General features: G+C 35.6%; 2 protein-coding genes across 4 annotated transcripts; one reads left to right on the top strand and one right to left on the bottom strand.

The window, feature by feature from the left end:
- Positions 1-2,601: 2,601 nt before the first annotated feature.
- LOC146529758 (RISC-loading complex subunit tarbp2-like) lies at positions 2,602-18,774 on the top strand. 3 transcript variants are annotated; one of them, XM_085200173.1, is made up of 6 exons: positions 2,603-2,790; positions 6,427-6,663; positions 7,458-7,673; positions 13,383-13,670; positions 16,647-16,797; positions 18,476-18,774. In XM_085200173.1, exons 2-6 carry the CDS (start codon positions 6,583-6,585, stop codon positions 18,739-18,741), a joined length of 1,002 nt encoding a protein of 333 aa, XP_085056299.1. In that variant the 5' UTR covers positions 2,603-2,790; positions 6,427-6,582; the 3' UTR covers positions 18,742-18,774. The 3 variants fall into 3 exon arrangements, with proteins under 3 accessions (XP_085056300.1, XP_085056299.1, XP_085056298.1); XM_085200172.1 differs by having other exon boundaries at positions 16,647-16,815; XM_085200174.1 differs by lacking the exon at positions 6,427-6,663 and having other exon boundaries at positions 2,602-2,790; positions 16,647-16,815.
- A 2,103-nt stretch (positions 18,775-20,877) lies between these two features.
- Positions 20,878-22,861, bottom strand: mre11 (double strand break repair nuclease mre11). The gene has a single exon (XM_085201092.1). It carries the CDS (start codon positions 22,737-22,739, stop codon positions 20,925-20,927), a length of 1,815 nt encoding a protein of 604 aa, XP_085057218.1. The 5' UTR covers positions 22,740-22,861; the 3' UTR covers positions 20,878-20,924.
- Between the last annotated feature and the right edge of the window lie 843 nt (positions 22,862-23,704).

Below are 23,704 nucleotides of genomic sequence, written 5' to 3'. Positions count from 1 at the left end.
AATCTGGAAGCACTTGCGGATAAACTCAGCTCTGCCGCATTCGCAATTAAAAAAGTAAGACAAATGACGGACGTTGAAACTGCCCGACTAGTCTACTTTAGCTATTTCCATAGTATTTTATCTTATGGAATGCTGCTATGGGGCAGTGCTTCAGATATCAATTCAATATTTATTCTCCAAAAAAGAGCCGTGAGATATATTTATAATCTAAGAGCTCGAGATTCTCTGCGAGATGTTTTCAAAGATGCAGGTATTATTACAGTTGCTTCCCAATTTGTATATTATAACATACTCTTTGTCCGACAAAATATACATTGTCATAGAAAAAATAGCGACAGTCATAAGATAGGAACGAGAAATAAAGATAAGATTGTTACTCCAAGTTTTCGCCTCCCAAAAGTTAATAAATCTTTAATGGGGCTAAGTATACGTGTATATAATAAAATTCCGCAGTGTATTCTTAATTTGCCACTACCAAAATTTAAAATATCTGTTAAAAAAATTCTAACAAGTAAAGCTTATTACACTGTTCAAGAATATTTAGAGGATAAAGATGTATGGAATTAATGTCTATTGAATGTCAGGCAGGATAGCTGCCAGCTAATGTAATAGTAAAATATACCATTGACTTTGAAAAGAGCAACTGTTGAGTTTCTTGCCGGCTCTTCTCAGCTGAACTGCCTTCCGAACCGGTGGTAGCTTTTTGTTGACATGTACTTTTGACGACTCAAAAGTGCTTTTATAGTTTATTTGAATAAAGAATATTTTAAATTTGAATTTGAATTAAAAATAGCTTATAATACGCCACTTAAAACTAATTTAATTAAATTACATAGAAAACTTAATTATCCTACATTACGTGAATTCATATTTAAATTAACTCATAAATTTTACGAATTATCTCGTACACATATAAATAATTTAATTTCGACGCGGGAGGTCTACTCGCGGCTTCGTTACTGGTCGTAGCTAAGCCTAACTTTGTTAACAAGCTTTTATTTATTAATTACCTTCATTGTCAGTTTTAGAACGATATTTCACCCAAAATATCGAATGGAATACATAACATACAACTCGTTTGAATCTTAACTACGTTGTTTAATAAGTTGTTTAACCTACAGTTTGTAAACTTTTGGAGGCGCCTTATCACCCTGATAAAGTACCTATTCTTTTAAATTATGTTAAGAACATATACCTTACCTTAAGTTATGTTTGTTATCTTACTTATTTATTATCAAAGAATTTTAAAAACAAAAACAATACAATATGTGTAATTGTAATGTTTGTTTATTTATTTTGCATCTTAATATGATATCCTTTAGGACTCCTTTAAAGTTACAACATTCGGTCGGATACAGATAGCTACCACATATTCGTTTCATATCTCCAATGTAAATATACTAAACTTTTTTATAATATTATATTTTTTCTGGGACAATTACCAATCGCAACGAAGGGTAAATTACCGGACTTTCACTTCAAATGGCATTCTTATAGTTATAACTGTATGTCATATTAAAGAGTTTAAGTAATCGATTTGATTTGTCACTCGATTGCTTAGACAAATTAATATTAATTATTGATTTTTATTTGGAACGATAATTATTCAGTACCTATTTCAAGATGTTTCATATACCAATATTTTTACTTGCGGACAAGTACAGTACAGTAACATAAGGTGGATAGAAGCAGTGCCGGAAGCATTGTTTAAATATAAAAAAATGATGTATACTGATGAAATATTGGTTTTATATTTATCATGCATTAAAATATATTTTTATACTAATTATTTATTAAAAAATACAAAAATATGTGTAGTTTCTATTAAGACACACTGTGGGGTCAATAGAAACGCGGTGGGGGAGAGGGTTTGAATAGAAAAATAGAAAATAAATAGAAAATGTAAAGCTAATGTTCTGATGCCACATTATGCGTGTGAATATTATGATTTGTGAAATAAAATACGTGCTTGACTCGTTCTAATCAAATTCTATAAATATAATTGTATTAATAGTTTTTAATCAGCCTTAATCAACAGAATTTGGAATATATGGAGGGATTCCCATACGGGAGCTGGCTATTCCGACAGTGCTTGCCTATTTTGTGTAATGATAATGAAAAAATCCAATATATTTAGGGCAGGCAGAGTTAGTCTAATGTTAAGGCACTCCGCTCCCTACTTTCCTTCGAATTCTGGAGACATTTTTTAAATTTATATTTAAAGAACAAGAGAACATTACAATATTTAAATGTTTATTTAAATCAATTATACTTTCCAATGAACGAAACTTATTCCTAATAGATGTACCGTACCATAGACCGTAGCGTTTGGCGCTCCATTCTCTCTGACTACCCTACTAGGGATACGGCGTGAAGGTTAGTTTAGTTAAATTATTTTATACCATTAATAATAACATTTATAATATAGAAAATAATTTTTCTTGTACAACAATTATAGCAGTTCAAGAGAAGACATACAAACATATTTTGTTTTATTTTTTTCTGACTTAACATCAATACAAAAAAAAATGAAAATCGATAACTCGATAGCGTTCAGTCCGTAACTCGGTACATCGCTGCAAAATCTAATTGATATTGTCAATGTTGGGCGCGCTCTGAAGACTGTCACCTGTCAGATTTCGTTCATTTCGATTGATGTAGTTAATACACCTTGGGAAACCTTGTGTTTTTTATTTTTCATTGGTTGTCAATTGTATTTTATATAAATCTTTGTTTCACATTTATTACTATTATTTTCTTATGTAATACGTATTATAAATAGTAGTTCAGGTAAGTTGTTAATGTTATAATGTTTATGTTATTATATTATTTTTTTTCTCTTGTGTCATACTCGGCAGGAGAAATGGATAATAAGCCGGAACCGGGTTTATACACTCAATTCTCATCTTTTTGCTCCTAGTTTTGCTTCAAGGAAACGTCATAATAATAACCAAAATGGGACTATAAATTGGATTTGTACCCATTCTGGAGTCCTAAACTTTTAAAGGACAAGTGTTACCCAAAAAGATTTTTTATTATTTAATTAAGCTTTGATTATCTCTACAGTAAGTAAGTGTTTATATTATGATGATGGTTATTTGTTGTTTACTGTAAAGCCCCTCTAGTCTAAAAAGCCTCCTCCATCTTTCTCCATGTTGATTTATTCTGAGCTTTGGTAATCCAATTGGTACCAGCTATTTTAATGATTTTGTCAACCTATCATATCCATTGATGTCCCCTTTTGTCTTTTCCCTGAGGGGCCAAGCCACTTTATTGTTTGCAGTGTCCATCTGTTGTCCTGGTATCTAGCTAGGTGGCCGGCCCACCTCCATTTTAGTGTCATGGCATGTTGCAGAGTATCCTTAAACTTAGTGTTGTTGCATTTGTCTATGTTACGTGTTCTATCTATACTTAGTTTCAGGATACTTCTTTCCATTGTACGCTGGCAATATAGTATGTTGTTCTTAATCTTGTTGGAGAATATCCATGTCTAACCAGCCTATGCTGGTAACCTATGTTAAGGATGGTAGGATACATGAATCCATAACAATTTTTTTCAGTTTTAGACTGTAATTTCCTTTCAGAATTTCCCTTTGTGCCCAATATTTTTTCCATGATATGTTTATTCTTCTGTTAACTTCTTGAATTGAATTGAATTCTGGATATATCGGGTTTCGAGCGTGCCAGTTGAGCACAATTCATTTCGCCAATGTCACATTGTATGGAAAACACACGAAGGAAATTGACCAGTAATAAAAAAGATAAATATACACAATTATAGAATACATGTAAAAAAAAAAGATTCAATGTAAGTACAGCCTTCACCTAAAAGAAACAAACACAAATTTACAATATATACACAACACATTAGATTAGTAATAATTAATATTTTACATGGGTGTTAATTTAAAGTTTTATTTTGTTAAGTTTAATGTATTTACATAAAAATTTACATAAAGGACTAAACACAAACATTAACAAACACTGAACATTTAAAGGACGAGGGACTTTATGAAGAAGGACATCATATGAAGGACGAGTTAACTTAGGACAAGAGAAAAGGATGTGGGAAGGGGAGCGGTGTCCAGGCCACATTCACACAATGAGTGGTCCCTGACCCTGATCTTAGCTAGATGTACAGGAGTAGAAGCATGCCCATGACGCGAGTGACAGATTGTTGTAATAATCCTTCGTTCAATAAGCCTATGAGAATAAAACCAAGGTTGCCCAGGAATATCAGGTTGAATAAAGGTGTAATACTTACCTTTATGGGATTTTGACTCACTCCAGAAATTATTCCAGGACTGTTAACTTCTTTCTCATTTCTGATTTTGTCAAATGACAAACATATTCAGTGACATTTCTATCTTGTTGCCATCTATATTAATGGGAGTTAGGATGCTATTGGTTATTATCTTAGTTTCTCGGGCATTTATTTCGAGTCCTGCTATTTTACTTTCTCTGACAAGATTCTGAAGCATTGTTTCTAATTCTGTCGGTGTTTCACTAAAGAGCTCTATATCGTCAGCAAATCTTAAATGTATTAGATGTCTATTAAGTATCCAGATCCCTTTATGTTTCCAGTTCATGTTTTGAAATATGTCTTGAAGAACTGCTATAAATAACTAAGGTGAAAACAAGTCTCCTTGCTTTACACCTCTTTCTATGGGAAACTGTTCTCCTTTGTATTCAACTTACACTTATGGTATATATTTGTTTTATTATATTTGTATATTTTTCTTCTATGTCGTTATTTTTCAGTGAATTCCATGTGGAGGAATTTGTAATGATATCGAACACTTTTGAATAGTCTTATCTAGGCTATCTTTCATACAATTAGTATATTAATTCCATAGATACATAGATAAATAATTTTTAAAATTAATATAAAAAACCATCAAACCTATCATGTAAAAGAATCTTTTTTTGACATGTTTACCTTTTATCTCACGCCTTCGTGAATCGAGTACAGGGAGCTTCCAAACGCGTTTTCAATAGTTAGGTTGGTAGCAGTTTGTCAGAATGACATCTATTCGTTATTTATGATTCTTAGTTTTTTGTTTCTACCCCGTAGTAATGTCGCCAATTTTTACGAATTGATTCGAATTTTCTTTTTGGAAATATTTTATTTTTCGGTCCGCCATATTAAAAATTTAAAACATCTTGGCTTCCTACTACCTACTGTTCAAAGTCAAGATGTTTTAAATGTTCCCAACTACACTCCGGTGAAGCTCTTGCGGTTTAGTCTCTTGTTGTTGTCTGTCTGTCAAAAGTCTTTATCTCAGTAACTCTTGGAGATATTAAGTTGAAATTCAAACCATATACTCAGGTCTACAGTCACTTAATTTCCTGAAAAATCGTATTTCTAGATTTATATTTAAAAAAATTAACCCAGTATTATGGAATTTGGCAGCTAGCATCGACAGGTAATACTTGTTCAGAAAAAATCTTAAGACTACTAACTAAAAAATATTAAAGTCACTAGTTCAAGTTACGTATCAGATGAAAGGGCTTTGTGCGCACATATATATTTTAATCATTCTTATGGCGCACTAATTGTACGGAACCCTTAGTGGGCGAGCCTGACTCGCGCTTGTCTGGTTTTTTCTTTTATTATTGCTTTAATTACAATCATATAAAATATTGTTAAAATCCAAAGTGGCCTCCACAACAAAATGGCAGACTACATATTTTTTAAATAATTTTCAATATGGATATCGAATGAAAGGAGTTGGCTAGAAGAATACATTACACTATGAAATAAATCCAAGATGGCCGCCGCAATAGTGGCAGTTATATAAAAGAATTCTTAAGGCAAAAGTTTAAAGAAATTAATATATTGACAGTTGCATTTCAATATGTTTGAAAATGTTATGTATGTTAAAAGAAACATTAATAATTTTACCAAAATTGGTGACGTTCATAATTTTAATACCAGGACTAGGCATAACCTTAGTGCTCCTGTAACTACATCGAATCCGTAATTCTTTTATGGGGGGTATACGCTTTTACAATAGGATCCCAGAAAACGTCAGAGAATTTTCTATATCACGATTTTAAAAATTGTGTAAAGACGTTTTGTGTATTATTACCAAATTAATGATTTTATAAATGATAACATGCCTTGGGAATAAAATGCTCTGTCCAGTTTGTTACAAAGGTATCATTGTCACAAATAATTAAATATATATTGTATAAAATTGATTTAAAAAAAATATCCCGCTGAGTTTCTTGCGCCAGTTCTTCTCAGGTCTGAGGCATTAACTTTTATTGATAATTTTGTTAGTGTGGCTTGGAAGAAGGCCCTAGTTTAGTTTTTAATCCTTTTATAAATATGTTGGTGAAGTTTATTGTAGCTAATAACATTAAGTTATAGTTGTTAAAATATCATTGCATACTTGTTCTCAATGTGTTTGTTTGTTTCAGTATTTGAACCAGTCCATCCACTACCATCATTATCTATATCAGTTCATAGTATTCTACAAAATTTACTGCTTCATATATTTGTGTTGTTTCTACTATATATATGACATTGATATTTGAGCTAATTAACTGTATGCTCAATTGTAAAAAGAGGATAATATGAAAACTGCGGTGACAGTACTACACGAGATGATGGTAAAAAAAATAGGTCATCCTCCAGAGTACGAGTGCATATCACAGGTATTAAGTGATAAAAAATAATTATTTTTAAATTTATATAAACATATACAGGGGGAATCGTCTGTGCTCTTAATAAATGTATATTTATTATTACCCGGACCCTTTAAGTGGGCCTTTACTCCTACCAGACGTCCTAAAGGTTGTTTAAGATTGGGGAAAAAGACGTCAAACTATCAAGCTTTAATTTTTAATATATTATTTACGGATTATTTTAGGACCCCTCATAACCACCTAGACCAATCCGATGGGTCAATCATCTCACTATCCCTCAGAAAATCTGACGCACCCTATCATTTTTTTATTTATTTATTTAATTTTAACCCTTTCATAACCCTCTCATCTTCATCATGGAAACAATTAGATTAATATAATTACATTTTTAAGAATACGCAGGACATGGATGATGGACATGGACCATGGACATATCCATGCAACAGTTTTTTTTACACTTTTGAAAATTAATCAATCAATCAAATAATATGATAAGATATACATATATTATATGACATTTTTATTCTTTTTATCATCTAAGCTTCGCAACCCAATAGGTCTCTATGACGCTCGAGTAAATCCCGATTTAGCATAGTGGGCTCTCCTTTTATAACGGTACTTCATCCCATCTATCTGTGTTCTACTTTTACTTCTCTTTATTTGAAGAAAAAAAAAAAGTTTCTTCATGATACCCACGTGCATTCCCTGTTCTTGGATATAAAAGCTCACTTGACTGTCTGTTATAGGTTTCAAATATAAAGATAGCAGTGATTATAGATTTATGTTTTATTTTCACTCAACAGTCGGGGCCACAACACCAGGCCACATTTGAGTACAGATGTGTCTGTCAAGACGTGTCTGTGACCGGACAGGCAGGTTCCAAAAAAGAAGCAAAACAGGAAGCTGCAAAAAAAATGTTATTGCAGTTGAGTTCAAGAGGCTTGTCCGTACCACCACCGTTCGCTGCTCCGTCAGAGAGACCAGTGTCGCCGCCGTCGCCGTCCAACAATCCTGCTTTGGTATTTATTTACAACTACAATAATAGACTGGGATCCGACCGTTGAATCCTGCATAAACGAGTTTTCTTAATTAAACCTATATTAATGAATAATACATGATTAGTAGAACAGATTACACCTGGGTTGCCTGGAAGAATCCTGCCGCAATCACTTTTAATTACATTTTTTCGTAACTCGTTTTTGGAGAAAATTGCACCCATACGTTTTTTATATGAATCGCACATCATTTGAAAGATAATCGCATAAGGAATTGGAAAATTAAGGGTTGCCAGCTCTCAGTCTGCCGCAAGTCTAGGGTTGCCTGGTTTAAAGTTGTCACTAAATGTTAATAATTTGCACTCATGTGTTTTTTTAATGAATTATATATCAAATTAAAGCTTATTTTTTTCTGAACACTATAAAACAGGGTTGCCTGGAAAATTCCTGCCGCAAACAGGGGTTGCCAGCGTTTGAAATATTTTATTCCGGTTCCGTTCCGTTCGTCCGTCCGTTCCGTTCCGTCCGTACTAATATTTATTTATTAATTTAAATTACCATTTTGAAACAATTAAATTATCTAATTAAATAAATGTTTACAAATATCGATCTACTATAAGGTATTAATATACATACATATACATCATGTTCCCTTAATATAATGAAGGGTGACCATTATTGCGGATATTTTTTTTATTAATTATATTGAAAAATACATTTCAATGAACTCTCTCTCTCTCTCTCTCTCTCTCTTCGTCCTCTACTTGTTTGATTTGACAACGCTTGCCGCATTTTTTTTTTTCACGCAATTTTTAATAATTTGCATAGGAAAGAAATATATATAATAGAATTATAATAATAATAAACAAAACTAAGTTAGCAAAATAAATTCGAAGAAAATCCGACAGTAATGCCGACTAATAAACGCTATTTACGGTTTATGACCAAAAGTCGGCAAATATCAATTAGTTGGCTATTTTTTACTATAGATAAACATTTTGTGGCGCCATACAAAGCAAACCAAATGCAATAAAATTATTTTCGAAGATGTATTGTTTCTAAATGCAATAAAAGTGCAGATGGCCAAATGAGTTGTTTTTGAGCATATTACTTAGTTACTTACCTTTAGTTTTGGAGTAAAGACGTTTTTACTTGACAAAAATTAAGATGTGAAAATGTGATAGAATTTAACAAGGAATCTTTCCAAAAGTGTAAAATTATCTTATTGTTTCGCCAAAAAATGAATTTTAAATACAATGACATTTTTTTAAATAGTGACACAATGCACGGTTATCATTTACAGTGTTACAAAAAGTTCATTGTTTAAAAACAAAAATATAAAGAAGTATTTTTTAATTATTTTCTAATGCAAAACGTAAGTATACTTTAATGTTTAATAAAATGTGACAATTGTGGCCGTGGGAATTGCCTCAGTTTGTATTACACTAAGTTAGGGACGTGAGTGAGTGATTACGCTTTATTATAATTATAAGGACAATTCTTTCAGACCTAAATGCCTTAAAAACTATCAGCATAGACGGACAAGTTCTTGCTAGCGACATTTTTTTATCTACATTTTTTAATAGTTTTTATTAGTTGAATAGTTTTCATTTACTTTGCAAAAACGTAAATATTCGTACCAAAAAGATGGGCGCCATAGTTCTTTCTACGGATACGGACGGCGTTGTCAAATCAAACAAGCAGAGGGCGAAGAGAGAGAGAGATTGTTTATTGAAATGTAATTTTCCATATTTTCTTAATTAATAAAAAAAATATCCGCAATAATTGTCACCTCTCATTATATTAAGGAAACATGTTGTAATCAATACCTTATAGTAGATCGATATTTGTAAACATTTACTTAATTAGATAATTTAGTTGTTTTAAAAGGGTTATTTAAATTAATAAATAAATATTAGTATTTAGAAAATAGATTTTGCAAAGACTCAATATTATAGATTCATTATATTACTTGAAAAATAAGGATGATTTCTTCTGCCCTATGATCTTTAAATAGTTTTCTGCGTGTACTTAATATGATTAAAATCATCATTTAACAGGTGAACAATTAGAATAAACATTGATTTTAAGATTGATCTTCTATTATATAATATTTTACTTTAAAACATAAGGCAGACCGCGCATTTCATCGTCTATTCTCATAGTCAAACGGAACCGGAATAAAATATTTCAAACGCTGGCAACCCCTGTTTGCGGCAGGAATTTTCCAGGCAACCCTGTTTTATAGTGTTCAGTGTTCAGAAAAAAATAAGCTTTAATTTGATATATAATTCATTAAAAAAACACATGAGTGCAAATTATTAACATTTAGTGACAACTTTAAACCAGGCAACCCTAGACTTGCGGCAGACTGAGAGCTGGCAACCCTTAATTTTCCAATTCCTTATGCGATTATCTTTCAAATGATGTGCGATTCATATAAAAAACGTATGGGTGCAATTTTCTCCAAAAACGAGTTACGAAAAAATGTAATTAAAGGTGATTGCGGCAGGATTCTTCCAGGCAACCCAGGTGTAATCTGTTCTACTAATCATGTATTATTCATTAATATAGGTTTAATTAAGAAAACTCGTTTATGCAGGATTCAACGGCCGGATCTCAGGGTATAACATTTGTATTTACAATGACATTACATATTTGTATAATTTCTGTTCCTCAAATTAACTATTATTATGATATTTTCTTTGAGCATTTTGATTTTATTATGCATTTTGATTTGTAATTTTATATTTCATTTTGAAGTAAATTCTAAGATAGATATCTTAGAATAATTTTCAGGTGGAATTTAAACACTAACTTTGAAATCGAAATTTTCACTTTATTTGGATGAACTTTTTTTAGCTTCACGCTGTATCCGTGTGGAGAACATACGTATGTATAGACGGGGAACCTGTGAATTTAGTAGTAGACACTGTCATTCGCTACCAGAGCAAAGAAATGAAAATTTTCAATATTTAATGTCCTCTAGTGGGATTCCCACAAGCTGTCGCGTTTCACATGCTTGTGCCACTATGCCACTATGCCACTATGCCACAGGTGATCTCAGTAATAAGTAAGTAAGTAATACTGTGCTACACGGGGATATTATAGCTGCTGGGTAGGCACAGGACGTGTCATACATACAGCCTGAAGTTGTATTATTAGCTGTAAAATTTAATTATTTATATAGTTTTAATTTAACTTTATATTATCAACATTGCAAAGGACTTTAATAGGATTTATCACAAAGCTCTTTCATCAAAGTTGCCATCTTATGGGCTTCCCTGGAGATTATGCAATTGGGTGACCAGTTATCTTGATGGACAGCGCATGAAGATGGTTATCGATGGGTATGTTCCGAAACCAAGTCCATTAAAGCTGGAGGGGTCCCAAGGTTCAGCGCTATAGTCCACACTGATTATTCTGCATATTAATGGCATTTCCCTCTGTACTAATAGTAGTCTTGGGGTCGACATATCGAATTAAGTCCAGTTTAATTGTCATTTAGAGAGCAAAGCCAAGTTGGCTTCAAAAAAACTCGGGGAACTGAACAGATCAGAACATCGGCTTACTACTACACGTGCGAACAATGGAATGACCTTCCTGTTGAGGTGTTTCCTGAGGGTTATGATTTGGGAGCTTTCAATCGTCGTTTTTTAGGCACTTTCCGCTTACCATCAGGTGGTTCTTCGGCTCGTCCTTTGTGCAATAAATAAATGGTTAAATTATATTAAAAATTGGTCACAATTTGCGTAAAAAATGTATATTTAAAAGAGTGATTTCTTACATATTGCTGATCTATCGGCAAGATTTTTAAAATATAATTATCGGTGTTAACGACGCGATGATTATAATCCGACAAACGTGTTATTGCATATGAGAAGCACGCGCGGCACATTGCCCGCTCACGCCGCACCGATTACTACTACTGTACTACGGTACAATCGAGCGCAACGCTGTCAGTTCATTACTATGAAATATGAATATAATAATATCATACAAAATGGCGTAGTAGAGCATATTTATCTAGTAATATTATAATAATTAGTGTGTTAGCTTAAGCAATATGCAAAATGAAGTTATGGATAAGCAAGTTGAATAATGAAATAAAAAACTGAATTGAAATTATTATAGTGGGGCCACATACAAATCTTCTTCAATCCAAATTCTATAAAAAAGTAAAATTTAAAAAGTAATTTTAATAAGGTATTTATTTATATCTTTTTATTTTAACACTTTATTACACCATAATAAAATAAAATTAATTAACTAAAACACAAAACGAAAAACAAACATAAATTAACTTCAACAAAAAAAAAACAGAAAACAAAGAAACAAATGAAAAACGGTGTAAAGGCGGCCTAAGTAATTATAAGGTATTACATAAAAGAATAAATATATTAATACAAGCAAAAAAAATTGTAAAAAAAATATTTTTAGCATAAAATTAAAAGGAGTGGCATTTTTGTTTACAATTAATTATATTCCTGTTTGAACAATATAGTGTGAGCTCGATTGTACCTATAAACTAGGGGTACACCACCCAAGTTAAGGTAAAAGGTAAAAGCGTGCAGAGAACTGTATGGCATTACGGTGGATAAAAAAAATGATATGTCGTTAGCGTTTTCCCCTCAAGATTCAGGCACATCTGTCAATTAATAAAATCGATCCAATATCTACGTATCCACGTCCAATATCTACAATCGAAAGACATGGCATGAGACCGCACCCACCTAGTGGTAAGTAGCAAGTGTCGTGCCCCACAATTTTATTTTAGTAATCATAATTTCCATGAAATTATTTTTTAGTTTTTATTACATTTATCTGCAATATAAAATCGTTTAACTTAAAATTTGTTTTTACTTTTTTATTGTACCTTAAAATTGATTGAAATAATTTACCCAATATTAAATTTTTTTTTTACATAATCTTTAAGAAGTTTAAATATTGCCAGATATTTCTTTATCCATATTGCATAGTATATAAGCTTGTATTACGTATACTGAATGTTTATATTGTACATAAGTGTGTATAGTATATAAATATACACAAATATCATGTGCCATTAGTTGTATAAGCAGGAGTTTAGAATTGATTAATTATTTACAAAAAAATGTTACTTTTCGGGCTAGTTTTGATTTTATTCTCGACAACGATGTATGGAACAGTTGATTATTTTTCGATATTTAGATATCCGCATAAAATTTTCGTTTTGTATGATTTACTACAACATAAAGATGATCAGATATTTTAATGATCGTATAGGCAAATGTGATCTGCTAAGCGTGGGGTAAAACAACATAATATGGTAACACTGATCGAACGTTTTCTGCGCATACGTATTCTGCGCAATTTTACGCGAGTACTTCCCATTATCAATAACACGTTTGTCGGACTATACCAAGTCCGTGTCGTCAGTCAAGCGAAAAACTTGACTAATTTATATGTTCCATTTTAGGCATAGCATAGCACTTGCTTACAATGAAATAACATATCATAACACAGCTTCACGCTTTATTACTAGCGGTCCCCAACGCCGCATTCGTCACCACTTGACACACCAGCGGGGACACACTGGTGCGCGTCACCTTGGGGGGACGCCCTATCAGTGCGCTCTCTAGATGTGCACATGGTGGATGGAATGTTGCAGCCCTTGTAAGGGCTGGCAGGGGTCACTGCGAACAAGCCTTCCATCATCGACCCCCAATTGAAATTATATTTATTATATTATAGGAACCAGGTCAAGCCCGTGGCCCAGCCACCCTTACCGTAGGTGCTCGAAGCTACGTGGCTCTACTAAAGGAGTTGTGTGAGGAGTACCGTTTAGGCGAGCCCGAGTACAAGCTGGTGGGAGATACAGGCCCGCCGCACCAGCGCCATTTTACGATGCGCGCCTCTCTGGGCCTTCATGAGCGACAGGCCACCTTCACCACCAAGAAGGCTGCCCGTCAGCGCGCTGCTGAGCAACTGTACACCTACCTGAGGGAGAACCTCGCCAGGCTCACCGGGGACTTTGTTGAGGTAATAGTTAATTACAACAAGGAGTATTTCTATTCACCAGCCAGTCGTGGCTCAGGGGCACAAGAGTAAATGCGACAGATAGTGGGTCTGATTCCTAGTCGAGGAAATGAAAATATTTCATTTCAGGGTAGTTACCTAAAGCGCGGAGTTGAGTTCTGCTAGTCAACACGTAATGTTTTAAGTATTCGGCGGAAAGTAGGGAACGGAGTAGGGAACTGTATTAATGAGAATGTAGAGTTTTAACAATAAAATCGCAGGTTGCTTTTGGCTTTTGCGTGAAGTTAAAAAAGCTAAATCTCTACTCACAAGATGCTTACAGCGTGGAACATAATAAATAAAAGGTCTTTAATTCCTTGCACTTTTAGTTAGTAGTACATTTCATTAAAATATACAAAGTTTTTTGATAGATGTTAGTATTGAAGTTAGTAGATTATTGTTAGTTTCTTTTTGCATGAGTAAAATTTACTTTCTCAGTTCTTATTATTATTTATATATTTTATGTATATATAAATATTTTTATTGTCCATACCTATATTATAAATTCGAAAGTAGCTCGGTTTGTCTGTCTTTTACGCAATCAGGCCCAAACCGCTAATTTAATTGTGTTAAAATACTCATATAGAGATACTTGAGGGTCTCGGATGAACATAGGACACTTTTTTTTCTCATATTTGTAATATTTTCGATATATACCAATATATTAAAATACTTATTAATTCACCAACAACCATCGCTATGCGACCGTTGCTAAGCAACGGCTTGCAAAGTTTGTTGTTTTAAGAAAACGTCACCCAAAATGAGCTTGCGTAACGCATCTCTCTATACAAAACTGAAAATAAGTACATAAATATATTTAATAAATATTCGTATAGTTCAAGCGGGCGTAGCCGCGTTCGGGTCCCCTAGTTATTATATGCATATATATATTTTTTATCGTTATTATTATTTTTGATTTATTTATTTGTATTTTACTTTCTGTTTACTTATGTTATGCGAGAACCTCTGTGCAGGTGAAGGCCTCCTCCAAAGATGCCAAGTATTCCCTTGACTGGGCTTTTTGTGTCCAGTTTATTCCAGCTGTCTTAATTATATCGTCTTCCCACTTAGCGTGGGGTCTCCCTTTTCTACGGTGTCAAACTGTAACTTTTTTCGTCCATCTATGGTCTTGTAGACGAGCTACATGGCCGGCCCATTTCCATTTTAGTGATAGTGCTTTTACTGCATCTGTAGATTTTGTTACATTTCTAATTTTTGTGTGTCTTATTTTTGCATTTTTTTGATGCCTAGCATGTATCTATTTTACACTGCTTCTCAGGTTATACCTAATTCAATGGTTATTAATAAAACTGATAATTCAGAAATTAGATCACTCAATCTTAAATGCCATTGCGCGGTAGGGTGGGATGGTTCCTTAAAGTTTCGATAAATGTACGTACCCCACCTATTTCTTGGATTTTTAACCTCTGCTTATCTCAGGTGATATTTCCCAAAATTTTTAAAAAGGCTGTTGTTCACCCAATTTATAAAAACGAATGTAAGGCCAGCTTCAGTAACTACAGACCCACATCTGTTCTAAGTGCCCTATCTAAGATCTTGGAAAAGCTTATTAATAATAGACTTGTCTCCTACTTAGATAAATACAACTTGCTTTCTCCTAACCAATATGGTTTTAGAAGTATATGGCTCAACCGAGGATGCGCTCTCAAATTTAGTTAATGAGGTTGCCCAAAATATCAAAAATAGAAAAAAGACTCTTGCCATATTTTTGGACAATTCTAAGGCCTTTAACACGGTCTCACTACCAATCCTTTACAGCACATTGGAAAATATTGGCATTAGAGGAATTGTCTTAGATCTCTTCAAAAGTTCTTTATCTGGCAGAACACAAGCAGTAAACAATAATAATATTAGCGATGAAGAAAACGTCTCGTTTGGAGTATCTCAGGGTAGCGTATTGGGACCAACTTTATTTTTAATCTACGCTAATCAACTTTGCAACCTTTCTGTTCCAAATACCAAAATTATTTCTTATGCAAACAATACCGCTCTGCTTGTGTACGGTAACAGCTGGGCCGAGACACGCGAGCATGGTGAGAAAGCTTTAGCCATCCTAATAAGCTGGTTGTCCTGTCACAGGCTAACATTAAATGTGGATAAAACCCAATTAATAACTCTAGACCCGAAACGCTCGTTGCCACCCATTTCTTTTTCTATAATTGCTCATAGATGCTCCCCCGAATTAAGCCCAATCTGCCATTGTAGTAATATTAATAGATCTTCCACTATTAAATACCTTGGAGTTATAATAGATGAGAATCTCACCTGGAGGAATCATATATTAGCTTTAAGTGCCCGTATTCGAAAAATAGTAAACATTTTCAAGCAGCTAAGATCTAGCGCTAGTATAGAAATTGCTAAGATGGTGTATTTCGCACTTGTATAATCAATTCTTACTTACTGCATATCGGCATGGGATGGTGCACCTAAATCAATGTTACTTCCATTAGAAAAAGCACAGAGATGTATATTTAAGGTTATGACATCTGAACTACCCGTTTTCCAACTGCCGAACATCCGAAAACCTATTGGGCCGAAAGTCTCATATTATATAATAAAATAAATAAAGAATTAAAAATATATCCCCTAACGTTACATCAACGTAAAACCAAATTTACTGACTGGTTATTAAACTTACATTATGATGAGACCGAGAATCTTTTGATCATATACCTTGATATCGATGGATCCATCATACGCACGCACGCACGCGCGCACCACCCAACACACACAGAACTCGACGCCCCGCTTTGCCTCGAAGCTTCAGTGAAGAAATGGAAATATAAATTTAAATAAATATTTCATTTCCTCGAGTGGGGTCGAACCAACAACCAGTCGCATATAATAAGTATTTGTTTGGCCTACAAAGCGCGATGTTCGGTGTACTGTAATAGTGCAGTGTCCGTGGTGTGTGCGCAGGAGGAGGCGTTGGCGCGCGCGAACGAGAAGCGCTCGCAGGAGAAGCGCAACACCGAGCACGCCGCGCAGCGCTATGCAGAGCGCGTGAGCGAGGGCCCGGGGGCCGCAGGGAGGCCCGTCCTTGGCCTGCGCCTCAGCGACTACCACTTTGGTCTGCTTACAGATATTGGTAACTCGCGCCGGCCGCTACCACTTATACCCCTTTGTTTGGTAGTTCATAGAATATTGGTTTATTTATGTTTTAATATAATTGTGGCAGCTGGCTGGTGTGTAAAAATATTTTTTAAATAAAAAAAATGCACTACTTTTATATTGCTAATAGTGCATTCTTTTTTAATATGTATTACTTGTGACAAGTCTACATTACGAGTGTGGTGGGTGCAGTTACTCGTGTTGTGATTGAGCATGGTTTTTTTATATTGCTGATATTTATTTTTTAAAGTATGTCTCGTAGTGTTTGTATGTGTATGTATACGACGCAACCCCATCAAGTTTGAGCTCGTTTGATTCATCTTGACGAGTACTTGATATTAAATAGTAACCAGGGTCTGATGTTGGAGTTGGAAGGTGGTCATAGCTATTTTGTAACTCCGAAATTTGGGTTCGTTAATGGGTTAATCAATACATATTGTTAGCATATTCGTTTAAAAGTGGGTGTGAATTGTGTCAAACACAGACACAGGACACAGTTGCTTGTAGGCGGAAGCCCCGATTGGAAGGTATCTAGTGTGTAGTGTATAGTGTTGTTCTTGAGTGATACATGTCACTTATTGTAATTACGTGGAACCTCTATGCGAGTACGTTGGAAACGTATAGACGGTATGTATTTTTATAGTGTTTATTTTAAAAGCGTTAACCGCTTCCGTTTTCTAACAATATAATAAAAAAGTGAAAATTGCGCGTCTGTATGCATGCATATATTTACAAAATAATAATTGTGGGAATAGTAATAGAGCCCAAATCTATCAAAAAAAATTGTCCGTTTGTCTGTTTATTTGTCTGTTTGTAGGCGCTAATCTTCGGAACTACTGGACGGATTTGAATGAAACTTTTTTGTTGTATAGATATTAAGTTTAGGCAACATCTAGGCTATAGTTTATTTTGAAAATCTGGATACCTGATGTGAAACCTTAACAGCCTGTCTAAGCTATAAGAGATATAAATATATTGCCTTGGGGAAAATTGAACAACATGACAAACAGTTTCCACCCACATAACAAAAATGAAGGTCTGGAGTACCTGACGTGGAACCCTAGCAGTCCGTCTAATCTCTAAGAGATATAAACATAGCGTCTTAGTAAAAGTTGATCAAAATAACAAGCATTTTCCGTCCATATAAAAAGATATGAATATATTAAGAGATATGAATATATTGGCTTCGGAATAGTTGTTCTGCGTGGTCAGTGTTGAATGAAATAATTCTGACCTAATAAAATTTAAAATAACATAAGCTAGGAGTACCTCCACGCGGTGCAGGTGGTCACAGTTCAGGTCTATTTTATAATGAAAGGTATATTTGACTTTGCCTCGCCCCTGAACAATAAGTACGATCTTTGATGGACGCTCGGGCATCTCTTGATTAACACAGTTCTTTTATATATATTTTTTTCACCTATATTTACCCTCTTTTCGAGTAACAGTATAGTTTCGCTAACAGTATAATAAATATTTAGCTTTAGCTTTTAGCCTGGGACTGACGCTACTTATATATTTAAATAACTGGATAATGGAAAAGTATTTGTAACGGCCCACGGTTCATTAACGATTTGTAATTGAATATATGTAGTATATTGTGTGCCACTACTGTCATGTCGTTCGTGGGTTGGCAGACCCCGAGAAGCTGGCGAAGGCGACGGGCGCGCTGCGGCTGGAGGCGGGCGCGGAGGAGCAGGAGGCGGCGCTGCTGCGCGCGTGCGCGGCGCTGGGACTGCGGGCGCAGCGCGCGGCGTCGGGCCCGCTGGCCGTGCTGCGCCTCGCGCCCGCCTCTCCGCCGCTCGCCTTCGCGGGCAGCGCGCCGCACGAAGCCACCGCCGCCGCGCTGCGCTACCTGCGCCGTGTGCTGGGCTACACCAACCCCGCCGCCGTCTCCACCTAGCCACGCCTTTGGCATGAAAACATTTATCTATTCTATTTTTGTTTTATTTATTGTGTCCTACTTCTTATGAGAAACTAAGTATATCTCTTATTCAAGAACTAACATTTTAATAGCAACAAACAAACTAATAGAAGGGGGCAATGTCATGTAATGGAAAAAAAGAAAATTGACAAATTTGAAACATAACAAGTTTTTAATATTAGACCGTCGTAGCTTGGGATACAAGACGACGGATGGTGTAAATACAAAGGTTGTAGGTTCGACCGCTGAACTCGCAACGCCTCCAGAATTAGACAGAAAGTGGGAAACCAGAGTGTCGTAATATCATCATCATAACACTTAGTTCCCTGATTCCCTCTGCATATAGTGTTGTCCAGTTTACTATTTGTATATATTTAAACTACTTCACAGAGATAATTTCTGGTATTTCTTACTCTTAAAATATTTATATATACTTAGACCTCAGTAAAACGGAACCCTTGTAGATTTTTTCAAATCTAGACAGATATGAAAACACTCTATACTTATAAATAAAATTGAAGCAAACAGACGGGTACTGCCCTTGATCTTATTGTCTCTTAATTAAACCAAAGAATCCAGACGGTTAGTAAATAATGTAAAACCATCTGGATCTCTAAAGATGGGCGTTCCACAAGGTTCTATTCTGGTCCTTTTATTTCTACTATATATTAACGATCTGCCTTTTTATGTGAAGAACCTATGTGATATTGTATTTTTCGCGGAAGATACCTCTTTAATATTTATTTTTTCTAATATTTGACCGAAACAAAATAAACTATGACGAAGTCTCTTCTTCCTTATGTCAATGCTTGGAAAATTCATATCATATTTTGCCAGTATTTAGCCACGTCGACTGCGGCATCTGTTGCCTCCATCAGATCGTCATGTGGGCAGATGAATGGACATTTCGGGCAGGAGAGTAAGTGTGACATCGTTTGTGGATTGGCGCCACAGTCACAGGATGACTTATCCCTCAGTTCGTACCCCCATCTCACGAGAAACTCTTTGCATCGGCCAACCTGGCTGCGTAATCGATTAAGTGACTTCCATGTTGGCCATGGAAGTTGTAACCTACGGGTAGGCACTATTTGAAGGACAACGGCTGAAGGTGGCGGGTGGTTTGTCTGCCATAACCGTACCCTAGCACGACTCGGATCGCAATCTAGAGCTTTGGTAGCTGGTATAAAACTATGGCGACTTTTCAAGCGGGCACGAGGTGCGGTGTAGCCATAAAGCGGGTGCCGATGGTCTTTTTCCTGAGGCATTTTTTCGACAAAAGATGCCACCTCACACGTCGAACCTTAGGAGAGGCTATTCCAGCCAGAGGGTTGGCCTTGTTTAGTGGTGTGGGCTTATGTATGACGAAGTGAATAGTGCATTATCGCATATTCTTCGTTGATTTGATATTAATAATCTAATGTTAAATGATAAACAAACTAAATGTATTGAGTTTGCTTTACAAAACGTTAAAAAATCATCTGCTCATCTGGAAGCTCTTGCAGATAAACTCAGCTCTGCCGCGTTCGCAATTAAAAAAATAAGACAAATGACAGACGTTGAAACTGCCCGACTAGTCTACTTTAGCTATTTATTTTTATATAAATTCAATATTTATTCTCCAAAAGAGCCGTGAGATTTATTTATAATCTAAGAGCGCGAGATTCTCTGCGAGATGTTTTCAAAGATGCAGGTATTATTACAGTTGCTTCACAGTTTGTTGAACACATATTATAATCGGACAAAGAGGACTTTGTCCGACAAAATATACATTGTCATAGTAAAAATAGCAACAGACATACGATAGCAACGAGGAATAACGATAAGCTTGTTACGCCCAGTTTTCGCCTCCAAAAAGTTAATAATTCTTTAATGGGTCTGAGCATACGTGTATATAATAAAATTCCGCTTAGAATACCTAAGGTAAGACACTGTAGTGTATGTGGGTTTAGGCGGGACTGAAAGCAGCGCTTTGCCTCGACACCAGAGCGAAGAAAAGAAAATATTAAAATAAATAAATACTTTATATCATAATTGTATGACATGGCTGTAAGAGCCCAAGGTGAGCACGAGAGAGACGAACAAATGGCACCTTTTTATAAATTAAACAAATTCAAGTTATCAAATAACAAAATTTATTGTTACACATACAAATATGACAACAATCAGTCTGATATCTCAATGTCGGAGGATTGCCGGCGCCGCCGCGAGCGGTCCGCCGTCATGCTCTGCAGCCACGACGTCGTTTTCTGCGCGGCCGTGCGGCGCGGCGTGCGGCGCTCCGGAGGCGACGCGCGCGCCCGCCCTGCGCCGCGCGCGCCCCTAGCCCGTACACCCCGCGCGCCGCGCCCTCGCCCCGTAGGCGCCTCCTCGTCGCTGGACAATAGCACCGCCTCCTGCTTGACAGCCGCCGCCTGCGCCGCCGCGATTATGTCCTTGAGGCCGTCCTCGTCCGCCGTGTCCAAAGCGATCTTGCACTCCTTCATTTTCACCTCCACCTCGTCCTGCGTTTCCGCGTTCGACTCTAGAAGGAAGCTGACGCAGCGCGCACGGTGCGCGTCCAGCACGCGGCGGAACACGTCGTCGTCGCGCTTGAGGGTGAAGTCCCGGACGGCCTCTGTGACGGCGCGCACCGACAGCACAGTGAGGCGGCGCTCCGCCGGCTGCGCCTCGTAGTACGAGCGCAGCAGTGTCTCCACGTCGGTCGCCTCAGCCGCGACTTCGCCGATGTGTATATCGTCAACTTCTACGGTATCTCGTCCTTTTCGATCACGAATTTTCTTTTCCCTCTTCATTATCAAAACGTCGTTTGGATTCGCAACTTGGCCATTAAAATTCTGGCCAAATCTGACACGGTTAAAATCTTGACCATCATGTTCATAAAATACGCTAAGTCTGATGAGAGGAAGTGCTGGTTGCCTTGGATCACTGCTACGCAATGTCCTTGCTTCTTGAATAGCATCATGCACTTTTTCCTTCAAAAAAATCTGAACTTTTTCATTTTCATTTACACCTTCATTGCCTAGATTTTCCTCAGATAGAACAATAGTCTTAAATATGAAAGGGCGAACTGTTTTTAATGGCAAGGGTGTTATGATATATTCTTTTCTATGCAATTGCAATAACACACAGTGTTTGGGTAAAGCTTCACCTGAAGCTAGTGAAGTGGCCACAGTACTACCTGGCTGTAGGACAAGAAAGCTCTCATTTTCTCTTTTAATATCTTTTGTAGCAAATACTTGACTGTCATGTTCATGACCCCACACAACAAGGTCTAAAAAGGGGGGCAGTACATTTTCAGATATAAAATTATTAGGTCCTCTATCTGCTCTATTTTGATGTAATACTAAGATGTTAAACCAGTCATTCTCATCTTCTACAAGATCCATTTCTACTTTTTTTTCAGCAAATAATCTTGCCAGACGTTGATCTTTTAAGTGACTCAAACCATAAAGAGATAATTTAGTTTCACCTTTTTGTATCAGAACTGGTGAAATTCGAACATGTGTATAATCAGTCCATTTACCGAAATAGTTGACAAGACCTGTTATTGACAAGATGTCGAGGGAGCTTACACTACCTTGACCCACTGGATCATCATGGTTTCCATGAATTGACAATACAGGATATGAAACGTTTAGATTAGGGTCTTCATAATTAACACTCCTTGAAAAATTTTTAAATTGATCTGATAAAATTTCTATACTAATAGGCTTTTCTCCAAAACAATATTTCCTAATAATCTGTGTACACTTAAACATACAACTGGGAGAAGGTTTTGCGTGATCGAAGAGGTCTCCGCCAAGCAATATCAAATCCACATCATATTCAACTGCTAAAGATAGGACTTCTTCAAAAGCAATAAAGCTGTCTTCACCACGAACAGCGTCATTTTCCAGGTAACCTAAATGAATATCTGAAGCTATCAATACTCGAACAGTATCTTCTGTTGCCCAAGTTTCTGCATCAATAGGCGCCATTACTTTCACAAACTTAGTTTATTTTATAAAAATGTGAATGACTTGTTAGCTTATTACAAACCGGTATTTGTATTTGAAGTTGAACAACAAAGTTTGACGTTGACATTGATATTTAACAATTATGCCATTGCCATATAATAATTTAAAAAGCGAATTAGAATTTACCATTTATGAATTTACTTATATAATATAACTAACTATTTTCCTTGATACGGAACAAATACATATTATACAATTAGGATTCAGAAGTGAAATATGAAAATAAAACTATACAACACTAATGTTACAAATACAATCTTATTTATTAAAAATCTAAATAACTATAAAATGAAGTATAAATAACTAGAAACTTATATAAAACACCAACAACATTCAAAAACACATATAGGTATTTACTCAGTGTTAATTATAGCAGCTCTTTTAACCAATTCACAATATTTATTAATTAAAACATTTAAATTACTTTATAACTTGCTAATAATGATCTATTAACAACCTAGTAACAAATCACATCGACTACCACACGTGTAACCTCAAGTATATGAGGGGCAAATATGTCTTCCCGCTAAAATTAGTAACTTAATAACAAATGAAAAGCGCGGGCTTTTTGATATTGACAGTGACATTGACATATTGCAGTACTATATTTGACAGTTGACATTTGTAGCACAGCAGTCTCCTAACTATACAAATAATTAAATCATCTTCACGCTGCATTCCGCACACAGCACGGTAGGCAGAGGGAACCTAGTGTTAAGATACTCCGATCCCCACTTTTCGCCTAATTCTGGATCTGGAGGTATTACGTGTTGAGTGGCGGAAATCAACGCCGCTCTTTGCCTCAAATGCAAATAATATCTAAAATATAGTAACTTGTTACCTACAACCAGATAATATATTCTAATGTTAAATACGGTGGGCTGACTTATAAAAATGTGCTATATTGTTAAATGTTTAGCATTAAG

This window comes from Heliconius melpomene, chromosome 17 (assembly GCF_056956725.1).
Source record: "Heliconius melpomene rosina isolate 202511_hmr_F chromosome 17, ASM5695672v1, whole genome shotgun sequence".
NCBI classification, from domain to species: domain Eukaryota; kingdom Metazoa; phylum Arthropoda; class Insecta; order Lepidoptera; family Nymphalidae; genus Heliconius; species Heliconius melpomene.
This window is presented reverse-complemented; position numbering and strand designations above follow the sequence as displayed.

Coding starts and splice junctions, on each gene's coding strand:
- LOC146529758 (XM_085200172.1), top strand. CDS start 6,583: ATGAAAACTGCGGTGACAGTACTACACGAGATGATGGTAAAAAAAATA. Junction 6,664..7,457: donor AGTACGAGTGCATATCACAG/GTATTAAGTGAT, acceptor TTCACTCAACAG/TCGGGGCCACAACACCAGGC. Junction 16,816..18,475: donor TGGTCTGCTTACAGATATTG/GTAACTCGCGCC, acceptor GTGGGTTGGCAG/ACCCCGAGAAGCTGGCGAAG.
- mre11 (XM_085201092.1), bottom strand. CDS start 22,739: ATGGCGCCTATTGATGCAGAAACTTGGGCAACAGAAGATACTGTTCGA.